Genomic DNA, 21,239 nt, shown 5'->3' with positions numbered 1-21,239 from the left:
CTCAGTCTTTAACCCTGGGGGCGTTTGCTGGCTTTGAGTCTCTTAACTGCTGATTCGCTCTGATTTCTGCTGCAGTGCTGTCTTGGTGTTCCCAGATCAGAAACAATACGAATATTAAAACCTTTAAGCTGCATCTAACAAGCAGGTTTCTGGTGTTTTGTGAGAAACGGGTCGTAGGCCTTGACCCAGAGCTTGCAGTAGTATGCAATTCCCAAACACAACAAACGCTGTCAGCTTCCTCTTTTTGGGTCCTGGCTAATCTAGATCTCTTTTTTTTTTTTTTTTTTGACGTATGCACTTGACCAGGAAGCCAGGAAGATCAATTAATTTAATTTAAGTTCATGAATAAGCTACAGTTGTTGCTTGCTTTTCTTAGACAAGAAATTGCTCAATAGCTTTTTAGCAGCAAAGACTAATGTTTATGTCTGTATAGAAAACTAATTTCATAATCCCACCCTGAATATTTACAAAAATTGGCAGCTAACCCTGAACAAACACAGTTTTGTTAACCATATTACATTTCATACTTTCCATTACGAAAATTAACCATGGTTTGATATGGCTATAATTAAACTGTACTCTCCAAGTTTTGTTTTGTTGTTGTTATGTCATGGTTACTATGGTAGCAAAACCATTCATTTGTGTATGTATTTGTTATATATATAATTTTTTTTAAAGCCATGGTTAATTTTTTTAAGGGTATCTTCCCGCTTTTAGAGCGGATTGTTGCATTTGTCTCCATCCATCACACAGCCTTTAACGCGGATATAGACGATATAAATGTCTCGCATAAAACATAATAAACGATATTAAACAAATAGTGACCAAAGTGAAAACATCACTCTTATTTTGAATTTGCCAATAAGGAAGAACTCTGAACAAAAGTGAAAGTACATCAGCTACTGAATGTATCAGAGTTTCGGTGTTAGCCTAGCAGAGAGCTGCCTCGTCTTAAAATGCGTTTCTCCTCATTTAATGCGGGCTAATCATATTTAGACATACTATCATAAGCGACTTCTAGAAAAATCATTTGCTGTCTGTCAGGAGCTGCTCGGTGATGTTTACCATCCTAGTCTTCCTTTCGTTGGTCTGTGGTGAGTTTTTGATATTTATCCGTGCTCCTATACAGTTTTCAGTCGTATGCAGATTTTATATTCGTTTATTTAATAATATTGTAATGTTTCACGACGTTAAAATCGATTGCTGTGGCAGAATGGCGTTTTTGCTTTCGGTTTTATTTTCACTCGAGTTGTTTTGTCGGGTTTGTCGCCCCCTGCTGTCTGAGTGAATGTTGTCTCGTGTCAGGGCTGGAGGGGGCGGATGTGGTCCTGTCCTGCTCTCTGATCGAGGAAGGGGGCGGGACGGGGGGCATGATGAGCGGGGCGATGTTCACGCGCACTCCCTCCACTCTCGTCTTCAGGGATCTTGTAGGAAATCAGGGTCTGTCAGAGGAGCTCGTGACCCCGTACGAGCCCCCCGAGACCCCCAACGCTGACGACCTCATCTTTGAGTTGTCCTGTAAGTGCGCCGAGCCTCAAGTCAGCAGCCGGATGTCTACGTTAAATGCATATAAACTCTTTCTTTCCCCCGTTGTTTCTCGCCCCGCAGTGCGATCCATTCAGATTCCTAATGCAGACCTGCTTCTTCATGCTGATTGCAATGAACAGGAAGTGGTTTGTGAGGTCAGCCGTTATGTTCCTCGTGGTGCTGATCTGGATTCTCTTCCTGCTCATTTCATTGGCTCGGTTCAGCTGGATGGTGGCGGCCTCAGCCTTACTCTGGTGCTGCAGACCCTTCACAGTGAGACTCAGTCTGACACACAACCACTCATACAGAGTAAACTAGACCTGCCTCTCAGCCAATCAGGAACGTTACAGACAGAGGGTATCTATCTATCTATCATCTATCAATCTATCTATCTATCTATCTATCTATCTATCTATCTATCTATCTATCTATCTATCTATCTATCTATCTATCTATCTATCATCTATCATCTATCTATCTATCTATCTATCTATCTATCTATCTATCTATCTATCTATCTATCTATCTATCTATCTATCTATCTATCTATCTATCTATCTATCTATCTATCATATATCTATCTATCAATCAATCAGTCTATCTATCTATCTATCTATCTATCTATCTATCTATCTATCTACGTATCTATCAATCAATCTATCTATCTATCTATCTATCTATCTATCATCTATCTATCTATCATAATCTATCTATCTATCTATCTATCTATCTATATATCTATCTATCTATCTATCTATCTATATAATCTATCTATCTATCTGTCTATCTGTCTATCTATCTTTCAATTGCATTATTCGTGGCATTAATGAAATGTTTCATCTTTTCCTCCTCTTTTTTCCTCAGTGGTGTTCGTGGTGTTTTCGCGCGTGCCGTCCATCGCGGCTCCGATCGGAGGTGACGTTCTGCTGGACTGTGGCTTCAGACAGAAGGAGTCCGTCCCTGGACAGGATGTGGCCCTGGAGTGGCGCATACAGCACAGAGGAAACGGCCGCAAAATACTTGACATGAAAGCCAGGCAAACCGAGGCAGACGTGGGACAAGATCGTAAGTGACAAATATTCATGCGCTCAACGGAAAACGTGTTCGGGTGTTAAATATCACAGCGTTTGTACTCTACACAGCAGTATTCGTGGACCGGGAAGGCGCGAGCGCTGAAGCAGATCTTCTGGTGAGGGACGGTAACGCGTCTCTGACTCTGAGGAGGTTGAAGGTCTCGGATGAAGGCACATACATCTGTACTGTGGGCTCTGGGGAGTTTCAGACTCAACAGATCGTGCACCTGCACATCACACGTGAGGCTTTCACCGCCGTGTACTGAGAAATTCCTTCAGTATTCTGGAGAAATGTGCTTCTTCAGCTATGGACACTTTAGAAAATAGATTTTCACAATACTTTAATACTCATATTAGTTTATTTAATCTATAAAGTAACAGTAGTGGACACACACAAACAGAGAATTCGGCGAGTCATTAAAAGTCCCTCCATATTGTTATTTCCACCATGTCTTAAATGAACAAAGCATTCTGTGGTGGAAAATTCACATTTCGTTATTTTGCTACATCATTTCACATTTATTTTAATGACGTTTTACATCATTTGCATTTGCTTTGATTTTGTGTCTTATTTTCATTATCTCATTTGTAAGGAGTCTCTAAAATGATTCGATTTTTTTGGGTTTAAATGTTTTTTAAAGTGTTCTGTTCCCCTGTGTTTTGTATTTGCTTGTAAAACGTACGTGGTTTTGCAAGCAAAAAAGCTGGGAGGTAAAAGCATATTTTAGTGCTTTTCAAATCAGATGCCAAATTTAAATCTATATTTTTTTTTCCACTTTTTTACCATCACTATCTCACTTTAGGCTGCCTAACTTCATTATCAAGTACACTTTTGGTGGAGAATATTTTTAATTAAATATTGAAATGTTTTCTACATTTTGAGTACTTAATGACATTCACCTCATTAAACTCCTAATTAGTAATAATATTAATGTTTATATTATTATTATTATTAATAATAGTAAGGCAGATGCTAACTTAGGGACATGGTGATGCAGGATATGTGTTTATTAGTACTACTAAACACCCAATATGCTAGAAAAATGAATACCAATAAGAAACTAGTTAATAGCGAGAAGTGTTACCTAAATTTGCGAATGCCTTGAACTTCATATAACTTAGGACATAATTCTTTAAAGTTAAAGAAATCTTCCATCCTGTTTCTTTACCCAGAACCTCCTCGTATCACGCTGTCTGAGGAGAAATTGATATTTCAGGACACGACACCCCAGAAACTGAGCTGCCATTGTCATCGCTACTATCCTCTGGACGTGCAGGTGAGCTCGCTGTCAGAATAAGCGCCGAAGCGTGTTTAGATGGCTCCTGGCTTGATTCCCGAGAGTCCCGCTGTGCTCCTGTAGGTGGAGTGGTTTTCCCAGGAGCCCTCTGAAGAAGAACCCGTCTCTTTGTCGAAAGACTCCTCCCTCTCCAGTCACCGGCAGCACAGCGATGGAACGTATTCCCTCTCCTCTCACCTCACCCTACGACCCGGAGAAAACCCACCCGGGACCGTTATCACCTGTAGGGTGTCTCACTCCACCCTGGAAACGCCGACTGACGTCGCTCTGACTGTGGACAAACCTGAGCCACGTGAGAGAAATCACCCACGATGTTTTCTCAAATATGTTGATCGCAGGGCAAGCTAATGGTTGTTTTCAATCGCTAAATAGTTTGATGTGGTATCAGGAAATCCGTTTAGTGTAAATAATGCAAAAGATGGTGATTTTTGTTTTTAATTCAACAGAAACAGTCTTGTGGACAATAGTCTTGATGCTGGTGATATCAGTTTTTTTTTTGTATCAAGCATTCAAAGGTGCAGGTGAGTTTAGTTTTAAAACATACTAACTATACTACTATACTACTATTTTTTGTGTAGAAATAAAGGCAAAAAAATTGTAATCATCAATTTCAATCATGATCTACATGATCGTAAATCAGCTGAAAATGATTTAAAAGTGCTATAATATTTAGCAATATTATTTTTGCTTTGATAAATGCATTTAATGTCTTTTAAGAAAACAGAAATATAATATAGAACAGTTGTATTTACTATAAAAGACAGTAAAGGGACAATGTATTGAATGTATTATTAAATACTCTTTTTTTTTTTTGTCTTTTAAGAGAACTGAGGACCAATGTTCTGCGTGAATTCTCGGAAGGAGCCATCTTACGTTTTTCACTTCACTTGTCTTCACTGGAGTTCATATTTTTATTCAGTCATGGTACATCTGTTTAATAGAATCTATTCCTTGCCTAACTTATTCCATAAATGTAAAATGCATTCTATATTCACAATGTTCTGATCTGTTGGATGCTGGTTATTTGTCCTCATTTTCCTCGGGGTGTGTGAAATAAAAACAACAGATACGGTTTTGTCGATGGCTTTATTAGCATCATTAAAGGATCAGGGGCATATAAGCATGCTGTTTATGCCATTAAAATCAAACTCTGGCATCGGAGCTAACGCCATTACCCCTCTGTTATGCTATATGCTCTCGTTAATAATTTGTCGTCATATAAGGAAAAAAAAGACAAGTCTAAGTCTTGAAACAACAGAACAAAATATAAAAGTCTGTGCTGACGAAGGAATGTGAATCAACAGCAGTAAGGAATGTGAAAAACAACAGTTGTAAATTGCATGGCAGTATAGATTATTGTTTATGCTCTGTTTGCACTGATTATCTGTGATTTTCTGTACGTTTTAGTACATTTTGGCAGGCTTGTAGCATTCACATCTTGTTCCCGAATGAGGCTTTTCCACAGAACAGGAAAATGAGGCTTATAGCAGGCAGTCGATAGTAATAATTAAACACATCACACATAAAACAGTCCAACGGTGGAATTATTCTGCCATGCAAGTCAAAAGAAATACCTTATATGTTTTTTTTGTATGTGTACAAGTTATCATTTTTCCCTTTTATTACAGTTCAGGCGTTTATTTTTGTTATTTATTTTCTAAATCTGTGCTCCTCGGTAAAAAAAAAACCCCACAGCTGTTCTCATAACTGATCTGTATATTTGTGCTGTTTTTCTGGAAATGTCTTACGTACACATACATATTGGGAATAAAAGAAGTCTGTGGATGATGGCTCATGAATCTCGTCTCGATCACTGGGTTGGGTTAAGAGGTTTTAGATTTAGTCGATATCAATTTATAAAAGTTCTCCAAAAGGTCAGATATAAGCTTTGGCAAAACAGAGACAGAAAAAGATGTCTAACCTGACGTCGCTACTCGTCTATTTCTCTCTCACATTTTGACAAGCTCTGTTACATACACTAACGTTTAAAAGTTTGCTTTAAAATGTTTCTCATATTCTGTGAAAACAGTAATATTGTGAAATATTATTACAATTTAACAAAATTCTGTATTCTGTTTTAGGTTACACTTTATTTTAAGGTGTGCTTTTTTACGCAAGTTGCATATACTTACTATTATAATAACAACAAATGATTTCATGCAAGTAAATCAAAAAGTTAATTAATACCAGTCAGTCACTGTAACAAAAACACCTTAAAATAAAATCTAACCCTATTTTAATATATTTCGATCTGTAATTAAAAAGTAATTCATGGTCAAACCTGAGTTTTTAGCAATAATTACATTTTTAATTTTATTTCTGAAGGATCATGGGACCCGTTTTTTTTCTTAGCATTAATTCGATTAAAAAATACATTAAAAACTGTAAAATATTATTACGTTTTCGATTTTTTAAATATTTTAAGCTTAAATTTATTCCGGCAATATCAGCATCGTTTATTCGGTCTTCAGTCAGACATGATCCTTCAGAAATAATTTTAATACGCCGATTCAGTATTCAACCAAACGTTCATATTATTATAAATGTCTTTGTAGAGACCGTGCTTAAAAATGAAGGTTAACATTATTGTCCCTATTGATCAAATGAACGCATCCTTGATGAATAAGAGTATTATTTTCATAAAACTCCTCAAACTTTTAAACAGTATTGTAAGCGCTCTCTCTCTCTCCTTTTTTATCTTGCTTTTTATGTTGTTTCCTTCCTTGCCTCTTCTACTTATTCTAAGTCTGTTTTTCTTCTGCTCTGTCTGTGCATTCATGTATGAACGTCTGCGTGTCTGCAGAAGGTTTTAATAATGCAGGAGATTCTGGAAGGCAGGGAAAGAGAGAGAGAGATAGAGAGAGAGAAACTGAAATGTGCTCATTCTGCTGGAGAGGAGAAAGGAGAGCAGATTTCTGTGCGTTGCTGTCACGCCAAGTTGCAAAATGACTTAACGGAGAGACCTCGGGATTGAAGCGTGAAGGATGTGGAAAATGGGCAGAGCGTCACGACTGTGTTTTCTTCATCCACTCGTTCACTTTCTTGTTCGTTTTGCAGGTGGACCGGCTCAAGAGAAGAAATACACTAGATAGAGAAAAAAATAAAAGGGAGTGGGTACACTGAAAATGCGTTTCTTTACCTCATACTGCACTGCCCTTAATGAATAATTCACTGTAATGAGTGTAATGATGAATTATTGAGTTTGTGCGGTGCTGGTCCAGTCTGGCCTCTAAACAAAAAAAACTCACTGACTTGGGGTTTAATGAGAATTTCTGCTCAAAGAATTACAAATGGTTTCATTTTTTTTAAGGTGGGGTTGACTGTACCTTTATAATCATTTTAAAATATGATATAATAGTATATAATTGCCTTTGTAGAAATTATAACTTACTGACGTGCAACCTAGTGTAATTAGATAATAGGAGATAAAGTTGTCTGGTGATAATGTGCTTTGAATGTGACAACAAGTGCTGCAGAGGAGGAGGAGGAGGAGGAGGAAGAGGAGCCGTTTAAATGAATCAAAACTTACAGAAAATGATTCCAATGAAGATGACTCCAATGACACCCATAATAATCATCATCTGAGGGAGGAAAAAAAGGATATATATTCACAATTCAGTCAAAATATAAATTATCCCTCATCCTGAGCACAAATACTAAATACAAAATAATAAAATAAATAAAAAATATGTTTTGTTTATAAATGTAATAGTAAAAACTGTTCACATTAAAAAAGATGCATGCATTTTTGTTATCGTTGTTGTTTTTGTTGTCTTTTATGAGGGTTATCGTTTATTTTTCTTGCCATTTTGGCAGAGCCTGTCTGCATTTTTTAGTCACATTTGATCGTTCTCTTTAATGTATTTGCCCAAATTTGATCCAATTTCCTGGGAATCTCGTCTATTTTTATGTTATTTTTTCATCATTAAATGCTGGTCTGCATGCAAGGTCTGCCGCTTCCAGGCTAATTACAGATTTAAGTACGGTAAGTGTTTTAAATATATGTGTAAACAGAGGCACCTATTGGTGGACGAAGGCATAATTAATACGTTTATAAATAGTCAACACAAGCGGACACGCAAGGGAAACGTTTAGAAAACAAGTTTTTGAATTTGTTTAAATCAAGCGGGACAAAATAATTGTAACCCACCGATTACAAAACTCTGCACATGTTAGATGTCTCACCTGCTTCAGCTCATCATCTTATTAGTGAAGGACCCAGATTAAGAGAGACTGTAGTCGTTGCCAGATTGGGCAGATTCCCACCCATTTGGAGACGTTGAAAAACGTTCTGTATTATGTTCTACAGCGTGCAGTTCATAAAAGGCTTCCTCTAGTTCTGTGTGCAGTTCATGTGTGAAATGAAGGGACACGAGTCGTTGTTGATATTTTTTTTTTTATAGCTGGATTATCATAGCGCAGGGGTATTAATTAACTAGATTTATTTGCATGAAATCATTTGTTGTTATAAGTAAGTATATGCAACTTGTGTAAAAAAAAGGGCACTTTAAAATAAAGTCTAACCTAAAATAGAATACAGTTTTGTTAAATTGTAATAATATTTCACAATATTACTGTTTTCACTCTTCAAATTATTTCAGCTCTGGTGAGTATTGAAGTCAGGTAGACATATTTCGGTCTCTGTTTTGCCAAAGCTTAATATAATATAATATGCAGATATTGCATATTATAAAATTATTATTATTATTAATTATTATTGCATAGAAAAAGATATTTCTTTTTTTTTTTATTTATTGTGATTGTTGACACTGATGCATGCATTTCTTTTTCGAGAGTATTAAATTCACGCCATTTTGATTGCATATTTTAGTCATATTTGGTCATTCTCTTTAATGTGTTTGCCCTGATTTCAAACCATTTCCTTTATCTATTTTCGTATTATTTATTATCTTTCATTTATTTTGTTTTAAGAAGTTAAAAATAGTTCTTATCAACCGAATAGTAATAACATACCAGAACGTTATTTGGACAGCTGAAGTTTTGGCCTTTTTATTTGTCGGAGTGGGTGTTTTTTGGTGAGCGTTTGAGCTAGTTCACTTGACAGATCGCTAGCGCCAAAAAACAACCAAAATCGTACTGGTATTTTTATCCAGCGCACAAAAAGCTGTACTGATATTTCCCATGTTTCTCTGCAGCTAGCTGATTACCAAAACCCAGAGGCCTCCGGTTTACACTAATTAACTAATTAACACTTGCAGCTGTACAGACCAAAATCACTGAGCGTAACACGAGCGATAAGCGCTGACCTATTTATTTTAGTATCACTTTTATAGCATTCATTCATATTTTGAATCTGCTTTTATTTTCAGTTTAAGTTTATGTGCTGACAGTCTATGTGCTTCGTTTTTCTTTAAATATTTTATATAGATAATATAGTGTTTGATCGCATTTTAGTACATATTTAATGTATATTTCATTTTAGCATTTTTTTGGTTTGTTTTAGCTCAAGCAGTGAAAACACGAGTGCATTTTTCTTGTTAAATTTGTTGTTCTATCTGATTTTTTCACTGTAAATCCCCTTGCTGTTTTGATGCAGTCACAGTGGCTCACCTTGCAATTCTTCCACCAGTATTTGTTCTTGAGTTTGGCGGCACAGCTTTCGAACTGTGACGCCCCGGCCTGCAGAGCATCCGCCCTGTCGTCCAGCTCAGAGAGCTTCTGGTCCCTCTCCAGAACCTTATCCACATTCACACGCATAATATCCACCACCTGCAGACCACAGCCACCGAAAGAACGACACTGAACACTTGTGTTGCAATAGCATTGATATGCATTCTGGTCATTCGAAATGCTGTATGAGTAAAACCGCGCAGCCTATACACGCATGCTGGCCTGTGCATATCTAACGCTTTTATTTTTTTGGCTTCACACACTCACCTCCTCCACTTGTGCTTGCGTCTGTTGCAGTCGGCGGTTGCTGGTGGTGTTCGGAGGCGGTGCAGGAGGTCCAGCTCCTCCAGGAGCACCTGCTGGATTGGCATCATCTGCGGCAGACCTGGACATCCAAGGACAACCATGACAAATTCAGAAAGTCGGCTAACGTTAAGTTCCCCTACTCTGTATGAAAAACCGAAAGAATGAATATATACAGCGAAAACCGATAAATGGACATTTCCAGATTTCGCTTTGTCACATTTCACATTTAAAGTAATTTTATTTAGATAACCATGCTTCTTCTTAGTTTTTTCTTTGCATTTTTGTACATTATGGTCGTACGTCACATATAATGTTCATAAATAAATGATAGATTAATTTTATTGCATTATTTTAGTTTTTGTTACCATAATTATGTTAAGTGTTTGTGTGCATTTTCTATATATGTGATTTTCAAGAGCTTGTGATTGGTTCATTACATGACTTTCTTATCACCACCTGCTTTTGGTGGTTATTGGTGTATTAGAAAGGCATTTCAGTATTTTCACCGGTTGGCGTATTAACATTAAATCAGTTAATGAAATACAGTGTTAAAGGGAAAATAAATCCAAAATGCTGCCACCATATTGTTTTACTTTTTAAATTTTTAACTATTATTTTAATAAAACTATTTTTTGAGAAGCTTAAAGTAATGATCAAACAATGAGTTTTTACCAATCATGTATACATATGATATGAGGTTCATAATAGGCCTATATATATATATATATATATGAACATATATATGAAATTGTTTATAAAATCTTATTAGCCTCAATATCAAGGAGGTCTATCTTATGTCTTGGTCTATCAATACCAATATATATATATATATATATATATATATATATATATATATATATATATATATATATATATATATATATATATATAATGTATTCATGACCGTCACTGAGAAACCGCACTGTATCCTATAATCCCAATCTTGTACACCTGCATGACGACAAACCCCCAACACATCAAACTAAATTTACACTCTTGGGAAATTAAGCTTGGAAACTGTTAACAAACTTACTGTATGCTAGGATTTAACAGCACGAGTTAATTTATATTTCACAGGCCTTTCGACGTAAAGAAAAAAACATATAAAGTCCGCGCAAATGTACTTACATTTTCGAGCAGCTGTTTCAGAGTGCCTCAGTGAAGGGAAACAAGTCAAAAGGTGATATAAATAAAATTGCGAAATTGCGGAGAAGAGGTAGACAGGTTCAAATAAGTACGAGGAGACTGAGATTGCCGCTGGTGCGCGTCATCAGTGAGAATGGCGCATTATAGCAGCGCGCGCCGGACGGAAGAGAGCGGTCGCGTGCTCGGACGCACGAGCTCATGTGTAAATGTTCGATTTCAAACTCCGGTAACCGGTTTCCCCTCTAGAGCGTTAAAAATGCAGACGTTAATCAGTGAAACTTCACATACAGAACGCGGCGCGGGGTAACTGTGTGTCGTCGCCGGATTCTTCGGTCTTGTAGCGCTGGTTAGTAGGTTAGCGCGGTGGATGTGCGCGCGCTGCGCTCCTGCACTGCGTCGCTGCTGTAGCTGAACTCATGAGGATGAGGAGGATGATGATGATGCGCAGCATGTTTCCACAGCCCCATCCCCTTTCTCTCTCTCTGTACTGCGGTACATCAGTGAGTTCAGAGTGCTGACTCGGCTTGTTCTCTCTTAGGAGACTTTTCTTCTCTGCGAGAGCTGGGTTCTCCGAGCGCGCGCGCGTTTCCTCATCATGATCTGACGATAGATCTCATCGTCTATCGAAACATTAGGACAGATTTCCGACCGCACTTCACCCATTTTGGGCTTGTTAACTACCGTTTTAAAGAAAGACGCTGCATAATAGGCCGATCTTTTTACACAGTAAACAGTACTGCGTGACATAGAAAATGCGAAGTGATACAGAACAAATCTATTTAAAAAATAAAATCAAAACAAAATATATATATATATATATATATATATATATATATATATATATATATATATATATATATAAAAAATAATAAAAATACTACATCTAAGCACAATTTTCACTCACAATTTTTCAGTTTTTAGCTCTTTTTTTAAATCTAAGCCTTCATGAAGGTAGAAAAGTAATTTGTTCGTTTCATAGCAATTCTCTTTTTATTAGAATATCTATTAGTTAAATTAAAAAGAATAAAAGTCTTGTTAAATATATTTATCTTCATTTTTATGCAGATGAAAATAATCTATTTTGTTTAAAAACTTTTAATAGTGATATTTATATCGTACCGATTAGACATATGTATAGGTTTAAACATTTTGGACTGTTTTTGAGCAATGATGAATCAATGATGAGTCAAAAGGTACCTTAATATTTTCTCATTTTTAAATCAAATAGGGGTAAATGCAGTAAAAACACACAAACAAAAGCCACGTAATAACACGCTATACTTCAGATTCCCATAACAAAGCCCTTTATTACAAAAGGAACTGAAAATAGTGATACAAAATCGACAAAGAAACCTTTACAAGAAGTTATCCAAAAACCACATGGAAAACTATAGTTGGGTGGCATGAAATAACTAGCAAATAAACACTGAAGTGAGCACTACTATCTGAAGTAGCGTTGTCTGACTTTTTTTTTTGCTTCACCAAATATTACAGATCAGATGTTACATAAAAGGAACAAATGAAGATGCTCATTCTCAATTACAGGTAAGAAGTTTTTTTTTTTTTAGTTTTCTTTCTGGTTAACAGAGTTTGCGGTTAGTCTTTTCTGTTGTTTCTGTTTGTTAGGAAAACATTAAATCATTAATTCTTGCTGTTTTAAATCACATATGAATTCTGTTCATCTCTATTCATCATCCAGTTGTAAACCTTTCACCGGTTTTATTTGCCTTTGTCCTCCATCCAGACGCTTGTTATACCTCTACTTCTTCTCATCTTCTTTCTTGCCCTCGGGTGGTTTAGTTCTGTTCTGGGATGCCAGAGAGCCCATGGCATTACGAATGGCTTCGTTGTTGGGGTCTACACCTGGTAGGTTCTCCAGCACGCTCTGCAGAAACTCTGGATCCTGCATAACGTCATAATCCTCCTCATCCTCCTACAGAACACACAAACAGTGCATAATTGTGATGATGAGAAATTACAAAACACAGAATTTGTCAATTTAACTATTATAGTATTCCAAGACCAGAAAAGACCTCATACAGCATTTCAGATAGACAGAAACAGAGGGTAACATAACTTACCTGAAACTGGTATTTCCTTCTGCGCATGCAAATCTAATTATTACTGTTTTATGTGGTTTTGGCTGGCTGTATCACGTTTCTCAATAGCTTACAAATAATGGGTATGAAGAATATATAACCGTTCCTGAATATTCCCACAACATGACTGTGTTCAGGCTTAACTTTCCCGATTTCATCTCTAAAAGCACAGAGCTGGGAAACACACCTTAGGAGCTTCACTGTCTGCTGCTGCACCCGTGTCCACATCCATGGCCTCCGAACCACCAAACTCTACGCAATTACAAGAAATAAGTCAAAAGGGCGAAAAAAAAAAACAAATGAAGAAAATGAAGAAGAACTCATGAAGAGCAGAGGGACAGACCTCCTCCTTGCATGGACATCTGTAGGGCGTATGCGATCTGCTCATCCTCCGTCATGCGGCTGAAATCAGGCAGAGCAGGAGCCGTGGACATCTTCAGCAGAGCATTTTCAGACTCTAATGGAAGCACAGAAGACATCAGGTCATATTAAACACACAGAATTGCCATGAAACAATGATAAAAAAAATTTAAATAAAAAAAAAAAGAATGTGTATTGAGCAAATCAGCATATTACATTTCTGAAAAATCACGTGACACTGAAGATTGCAGTAATGATGCTGAAAATTCAGCTTTGCATCACAGGTATGAAGCTCATACTATATTACGTGGCCTTAACTACTATAATACTACTCTGTACTTGCATCAAAAAATAAGTACAATGTACTTACTGTGGTCATACTGTATAGCAAAACACATGTGCTGCAACTGAGGCAGGATATAGGTTCGGTTAGGGATAGGGTAGGTGGTATGGGTAGGTGTTTTAACCTTTTATTAAGGGTAGAATATTTGTAAATATTACTGGTTGTACTGTATTTTTAACAAATATGGGCAGTCTTGGTGAACATGAGATAGAAATTGTGCTTTAAAGAAATAGTTCATCAAAAAATATAAATTAGCCCATAATTTACTCAACCACAAGTCATCCTAGATGTATTTGACTTTCTTCTTTCAGACTAACACAGTCTGGGTTTTTTTTTTTTTAATTCATCCTGGCTCATCCAGGCTTGGTAATGATGGTGGATAGTGGCCACTATTTTGAAGATCAATAAACCATATATATGCATCTGAAAACTAACCTATTCATTTTTTTCAACTATTCATTGGTTCCCGGCATTTCATATTGCTCTCTCCTCATTCATCTATAGTCACAAATGCAGCTTAAGTCATACGTAAAGTCAGAGGTCAGCCAAGAAACCAAAAGTCTGTGATTTGAGTTATAATTTAAAAAAAAATACAAATGCTACAAAAACCTTTCAATCTGCTTTAAAAGACGCGTGTTAACCCCCAGGAGGCATATAGTTTACTTTTACGATAAATATATACAATTTATGGAAAATCAAAACATTGGCCAGGAAGAACCAGGATACATTTTTTAAAAAACTCTGACTGTGCTTGTCTGAAAAAAGAAAGTCATATACATCTAGGATCGCTTGTTGAGTAAAATATGGGGCATTTTTAATTTTTGGGGATTCCTTTAAGAAGAGACCCTAGTCTAGGTGTCCAGAAAACCCATCTAGTCTTCAATAATCATGTAACCTCTCACCATCTGCAGTGGGTGATGAGACTCCAGCCTCTGCAGCTGAAGCCACTGCTGCCCGGCGAGCCTCCTCCTCCTGCCTCTGTCTCTGCTCCTCCATCGACACACGCAGAGCCTGAAACAGACACGCATGGAAAAACAGATTTAATGTGGAAAATCTCTAGCCCCGAGACGTTTGTTCTAAAGAACCTGTGTGCTGCTCACCAGAGCGAGCTCGGGGTCCGCGCTGGGATCCACTCCAAACTCAAAGTCACTGGCGCCAAGGCCCATGATGGTGCCACCCTCGCCAGCCAGGATCGGAGAGGACAGAAGAGCATCTGCCAGGCTCGGGCCGGGAGGAACCGTTACCAGGTGAGAGCCCACACCCTCTTTTCCATTCAGGGTGTTCACAAACACAGTCAGCTTCTCCGTGTTGACCTCCTAGAATGAAACAGAGAGAAAACGAAATGTAAAATAACGGCGGATGAGAAGCAACGACATTCACTCAGAATGCGTGTTTACCTCTTCTCCAAAGTTAATGATGTCAACACTGACTTTTTCCTTCTTCAAACGTTTCGCCATCTTCACCAACTGAGTGAGACAGGATGGAGGCACAGATGAGCAGGCGATAACATACTGTATGACCTTCTGTAAATATAGACACTATTACACTAAGATTCATTGAGACGAGAATAACTTGCATCTTTCTCCTGGTCCTCCACAGGGCTTCCCACAAAGGCAATAATCCTCATCTTATGGTTCTTTCCCTGTCTGTGTTTCAATGCCAGCTGTGAAAGAGAAGGAGCAGACAGAAGGGGAAGCATAACTAAATATTAAACAATAATATCAATTACATAAAATTAAAGAAAAAAATAAATAATGGCACACTACCATTCAAACGTTTGGGGTAAGTATGATTATAAAAAAGAAAGAAATTTATGCTTTTTATGCAGCAAGGGCACAATATGTGAGCAAGACAATAAATTAAAAAACTCATTTTAAATTGTATCATTTTTTATCTTTTGAAATATAACTGTAAAATGCCATATGCAAATATACTGTAATATTTTCAGTTCCTCATTAGTCCAAAAACAAAGCTGTCAAAATACATTTTCATAACCTTCTGAGGTTTAAGTTCAATACGTTCAAATAAACACATGTCATAACTAAATATATCCAGATAACAGAGGGATGAAAAGTTACAGCGGCAAAAACCTAAACATACAAATTATGACCCAAACGACTCACATGTGCTACTCTGATGCCAGTACAGAAGCTGATGACCCCTCTGGGCTGAACAGCGTGAAGCTTTGACAGGATCCTGCCCGTGTCAGGGGTCAGCGTGGTCAGGACCTCACAGTTACTAAAACACACGCACAGTTGATGGACGTACGTATCGTCTATAGATTCTGTCACATTTGCACCCGTTAATAAACAAACAAATTAAATCTTCATCCTACTTGGCCAGAGTGATGAGCCCCACGTTGTTTTCTGGGTTACTTCTGGTTTTAGAATGACAGATGATGTTGACAGCATCCTGCTGGGCCTGAAGTCTGGTAGGTAAGAAGTCTCCATTGCGCATGTACTCACTGTTGTCCACACTAGAAATAATAATATTTTTAAAAAACATACACGGTGATGTTAATTTAACAATACTGTCAAATACGAAACGGCAAGTGACGGCGAGAAGCCTAATTCGCCACGTAAGTGAATTGAATGATTAAATTGAATGTTTAACGGTTTAAAAGGGTTGAGAACGGCATCACGAGTAAAGCGTTTTACTACACAAACGACAATGATTTTAAATCTTGCCTTGACAGTTTTTATACAAAAACCTAACGCAAAGGAATTGGACCAAACCCATTTATGATTTAAACACACTGATTTCATACAATGATTAACTCAGACAACCTGATAATAGCAACTTTAAGCTTTCTAACGTATTCTCTCATAACATGTCAACACAAAGAAGCAGTTTTACAGGATCAGTGTTCCATCATGACTAAGGAAAACTGCACAACTGTCCCTTTTGCTCAATGCGACCTTCGTCTCACTTCAAATAAATACAGTTTCCCGCACAGTTGAACAGTAAATCAAACAAATCACGTTAATCAAACTATATCTGAGGTTTGAAGGATATAAAATATTTTTTTCTTACCAAACCATAGTACTTTCAAGCACCATCTTGAAAAATTTCTGTCGCTCTGCGTGACGTAAGCACGCAAGTGAACGATCATTGGTTAAAGTAGACCAGTAGGAATTATGGGAAACGTAGTTTATTATATCTAGCTTAAAACGAATTTTCTATTCGATAATAACTTATATAACAGATATAAGTTTTCATTTTAACTTGTATTTGCAGTGTATGTAAACCTACTTTAATTCTGAATGGGGAAGAAAAATCACAAATATTGGGGAAAAAAACAAGTTTGGAAAATATTTTATTATTTTTAAATCAAAGACAATGTGAAAAAAAATAGCATCACCACATCACTAAAAGATGGTAGGAGAAACAGGCTGCAAACACCGCACAAGAAAAAGGCATTTCCGTGACTTGCTTATATACATATTATATACAGGTTTTATACAGGCCCGGTAAAAATATAGACCTCAAAGCACTTACGGTTGTCAGTCATTGTTTCTGACACCGCCAGACATTCACATGTAGAAAAGCTGAGGAAGAGCTTTCACAGATTTATAATGAATAGGAATATTTATCGTGAACATACCCTTAACACATAAAATACAAAAATGATTTATATATAGTCAACATCTTCCCTCCGACCTGAAATAAAATACATACTACTTAGATTACAGAAACTGCTTTCTGTCAGATTACATAATACATACAATCATCTACGGTACATAGAGAATTCAAAATCCATACAGGTCCACAAGGGAGAAAAAAAAGGAGCGAAACAAGACATTTCTTAATAAATACAATCACTGAAATACATTGGCAGAAATGTTCATATTGCAGTACGTTGGTTGTCGATTTAGTGTCTAAGTTGCCAGCATTTAATCCGGTGTGCACTGAGCACGACTGATGTGTCTGTTGTGCAAATATCTGTTTCACTGTATTAATATAAACACTGGACAAAGCATATGAAAAATAGCTGTCCCTATTTGACTGCTTACATTGCATTCACAATCTTACTTTCTGTCACTGTCCCAAAAAATTTACTTTTGGGATGTTAAATTCAAGACATTAAAATGTATAAATGTGGATTAGAGGAGAGGAAAATTATTGTAACCCATAATAATAGATTAATGAATCAGCACTGAGTGTTGGTGAGAGAAAGGCAGTGATTGTTGTGTTATTGTGACCATTCAAAAAAAAAAAAAAAAAAAAATTAAATAAAAATGTAATTAAATTAAAAATAAACAGATTAATAAATAATAAACCCCCACAGAGAAGGAGAAATGAGAGTGAGGCCTCAATCGTGACGAGTAAATAAAAAAAAAATCTATATAAACTTCATACCGTGTGCTTAGACTTCGGAGCTTCCAGAAAACTACCCCACAAGTCAACTGTGAAATTAAGCCACTGAGAGCTGATCAAAGACCAGTTTTTGAGTTATGAATTGTAGAACCTTCAATCTAAGAGGTCCATTAAAAAGAGGCAGTTAAAAGCACCACACTGAAAAGTGAAATGAATATGAACATTGTGTGCAAGATTTTATAAAAGTAACATCATTATAAGACTCAGTAACTTCGAACGGAGAGGGGTTAAAAATCGACTATAAAATGTACAAATGCTAACCAGGGCATGGAGTTAAACGTCAATATAGGCAATTTCCGACATTCACATATGATCACAAATTGTTAAAGTTTAGAAATAGTGTCAAAAACCTGCAGTGTGACACAAAAAAAGAAAACACCTGTGAAATTGCATATATTTGATTTTAAAATCAGTGCCAAAGCAAAGGCCTTTTTTATAAAACAAGTTTTTTTTGTTTGTTTTTTTTTTTCAAATAAGCCAGGTTTATTTCAAGTTAGTCTGATTTATTGCCGGTTGATCTGGTTCAAAATAAGTCAGACTATATGTAATAAGCCAAGCTTATGTGGTAAACTCGTTTAGTGAAACAGGCCCAAGACGTTGATACAAATCTATCGACTTTCAAATTACAAAGTGTTAGTTTAGCTCTAGTTGTTACTGCTATTAGATCGCTGTGGGGTAGATAATAGTTTTCTAGATTAAACTTTAGTTTTGTGCAGCATTAAGGTGCATTATCAAAATGTTCTGTAACATGATTGAATGTGTAACATCTGACAAAGACTTGGAAAAAGTCGCTGAAATGCTTCAAAACAAAAGAGCAATGCAAAAAAAATTACGAACTTCATACCCACTAACCCAAACCCCGTAACTTCTGTCCACGGGTGCACATTTTTACCATTTCGATTTTTAACAAACATTTAAAAACGTCAAAAATATGCATAAATACTGCATCCACTGTGAAGCCGTAGAGAAAAGTTCTTCAATACAATCTTGTGAAAGACTGCCGACGTACGTGCTTTGCATATTCTATCTGCATTTTCTTCAGGTCTGCAAAAGCAAATCCTCAGCAAAAAGATCACTTCGGTCCCGAACCAGCGCGATGCGGTTTATTCGGGACAGCGCAATACTGTTCAAGACCACAGTCAGCCCTTCATCTAAATACTTCACGAAGCGTTGTTTGAGTTACAGCCAAAGACAAACTGTAAGTAACACCTGTCAAACCATAGATCCATTAAAACCCATTTCCTCTGTTATGAGCCAAATGGAAGCGATAAAAAGAAAGGCAGCTCCACTGAGAGCTTTTCTTCGGGCTTTCTTTCCAGCTCCTCTATAAACTAAAGTGTTCACATGTGCCCCCGGTAAAGCCTATTAGTGTCTATTTCAGTTTTTCTTCTTCACTTAGATATTTAATCTTCGGGTGAGTCTAAGAGTACAAATGTATTACGGAGCATTTTCGTGGTTGTGAAGGATTTAACATCCTGTCAGTTGGGCATTAGCAGTGAACGGCCTTAAGGTTTCGCATCCATCAACGGAATATAAATTCGGTTTACATCCCTTAAATTTAAATCGTGTAACGCTAGAAAACGCTTAGGTTTGCATGAAAGGGCCAGTAAAAAGAACAAAAGCAAAACATGCATAATCTGTAACAGGTAGATCTGAAATGAGTTTTCATAAGCATCTCGGTGTTGGTCCAAGTGTTTGGAGGCCATGTAATTTCTGTATCCAGCAGAAATGAGTGTTTTTTTTTTTTTTTTATACCAACGCGTTGCTGTCAATAGCTGCATTAAGGCAGATGATTGGAAGACGTCATGAAACATCAATCGTTCGGTCAGACTACTTGTTAATATGTTAGTTAAAAGACAACAGCTGCTGTGCCAGAAGAGCGCATGAGTAGCGTCTTCAAACGTACGGGAACACAGAATGAATATTTACAGAACTATTTACACAAACACAGAATATTAGGGGGCCCTTGGCATGGCAGCAATATGTGCATTGAAAAGAGAGAACATGGCATGCAAGCAAGCCGGTCCATTTCTCAACCTTGACAGTTGATTGGTCCAGTATGGAAGAGTACAGGCAAGTGAAGAGAAAAAGCAAAAAAAAAAAAAAAAAAAAAAAGCAAAAGACAGATGCGTCGAGTTTCAAGCATCTGAATTAAATTAGAGCAAAAACTAACCCTACCTCAAAAGAAGGCAATCGTAAAGCAACTAACCATGAAACGCTAAGCCTGATATTTTGAATATGCAAAGCTATTTTATCTGTAACATTCAAATACGTTTACTTTTTTACAAAGTGGGAATCGTTTTTTGGTCATTTTTTTCCCCCTGTATTTTTGTTGCTCTTTTGGCGCATGCTGTCTCAAACACAGAAAGAGCTGGAGAGCTCACCGATGAGACGCTCTCGTCAGATTTGCTCCAAAAACAAAATTAACCTTCATATATGTATATACAGAAGCCACTGAGAAACAGAAGTTGCCCGCTTATCTCGGACACGCGCTCCGTGTCGCAGCGTAACGCCTTTTGAGATAAGTGTACTGGAGCGCTAGCAGCCACTAGTCCGAGTCCCACCAGTCCAGAGAGAATTGAAAAGATTTAAAGGCCTATATAAATAAAGATCTACGCTAATAAAGATGCAACATAGCCTCCAACGATACTATAAAGTGGTGCCAAATGTTCCTATCACGAGCTAGGAAGAGAAAACTAAAGAGTCTGTGCATCCCGCTTGCTCTGTTTGAAACGTTTAAGAGCGAACAAAGGCAGTAAAAGAGTGTGGCCGAGATACTAACATCCCTTTCTAATCATTTTGTCGTCAAAATCGGTTTTAGCAGCATTTCCTGTGCAAGAGAAAGAGAAAAGGCCACTAAAACTCCTGGCTCGGTGGCCTGCCCTTATTCTCTCTGTCGCTCACTCACTTTTAAAACATATTTCATTGTGCTGAGGACCTGGAGTTCTTTCCGAAGCTCTCCACCGAGAGAAAAATTCCCATCATATCAACGCTCAAAAGCGCCCATCATCTCTTGCGTGGTTCTGTGTCCATGTCAATGAGACTTGCACCTCTCAGCAGGTATTTTGGCCCCTCCTCA

The 21,239-nt window shown here is 37.2% G+C and overlaps 3 protein-coding genes across 5 annotated transcripts; 1 reads left to right on the top strand and 2 right to left on the bottom strand.

Annotated features, from left to right (window-relative positions):
* The first annotated feature begins 880 nt into the window (after positions 1-880).
* On the top strand, positions 881-6,982 carry tapbpl (TAP binding protein like). 2 transcript variants are annotated; one of them, XM_043261561.1, is made up of 9 exons: positions 881-1,094; positions 1,306-1,518; positions 1,609-1,884; positions 2,392-2,592; positions 2,673-2,840; positions 3,774-3,877; positions 3,962-4,190; positions 4,345-4,419; positions 4,722-6,982. In XM_043261561.1, exons 1-9 carry the CDS (start codon positions 1,058-1,060, stop codon positions 4,727-4,729), a joined length of 1,311 nt encoding a protein of 436 aa, XP_043117496.1. In that variant the 5' UTR covers positions 881-1,057; the 3' UTR covers positions 4,730-6,982. The 2 variants fall into 2 exon arrangements, with proteins under 2 accessions (XP_043117496.1, XP_043117495.1); XM_043261560.1 differs by having other exon boundaries at positions 883-1,094; positions 2,670-2,840.
* Positions 4,966-11,478, bottom strand: vamp1b (vesicle associated membrane protein 1b). Of its 2 annotated transcripts, XM_043261563.1 has the most exons (5): positions 10,964-11,478; positions 9,797-9,914; positions 9,470-9,628; positions 7,428-7,479; positions 4,966-6,982 (listed from the first exon to the last, which is right to left on the bottom strand). In XM_043261563.1, coding segments are annotated over exons 1-5 (348 nt in total). In that variant the 5' UTR covers positions 10,966-11,478; the 3' UTR covers positions 4,966-6,965. The 2 variants fall into 2 exon arrangements, with proteins under 2 accessions (XP_043117498.1, XP_043117497.1); XM_043261562.1 differs by lacking the exon at positions 10,964-11,478 and having other exon boundaries at positions 9,797-9,922.
* Positions 11,479-12,268: 790 nt separating this feature from the next.
* psmd4b (proteasome 26S subunit ubiquitin receptor, non-ATPase 4b) lies at positions 12,269-16,895 on the bottom strand. Its single transcript, XM_043262000.1, has 10 exons — positions 16,817-16,895; positions 16,119-16,259; positions 15,907-16,021; positions 15,360-15,446; positions 15,181-15,249; positions 14,884-15,099; positions 14,686-14,794; positions 13,424-13,537; positions 13,268-13,332; positions 12,269-12,914 (listed from the first exon to the last, which is right to left on the bottom strand). The coding sequence occupies exons 1-10, from the start codon at positions 16,840-16,842 to the stop codon at positions 12,741-12,743; spliced, it is 1,116 nt and encodes a 371-aa protein (XP_043117935.1). The 5' UTR covers positions 16,843-16,895; the 3' UTR covers positions 12,269-12,740.
* Between the last annotated feature and the right edge of the window lie 4,344 nt (positions 16,896-21,239).

Source organism: Puntigrus tetrazona, chromosome 16 (genome assembly GCF_018831695.1).
Source record: "Puntigrus tetrazona isolate hp1 chromosome 16, ASM1883169v1, whole genome shotgun sequence".
NCBI classification, from domain to species: Eukaryota; Metazoa; Chordata; class Actinopteri; order Cypriniformes; family Cyprinidae; genus Puntigrus; species Puntigrus tetrazona.
This window is presented reverse-complemented; position numbering and strand designations above follow the sequence as displayed.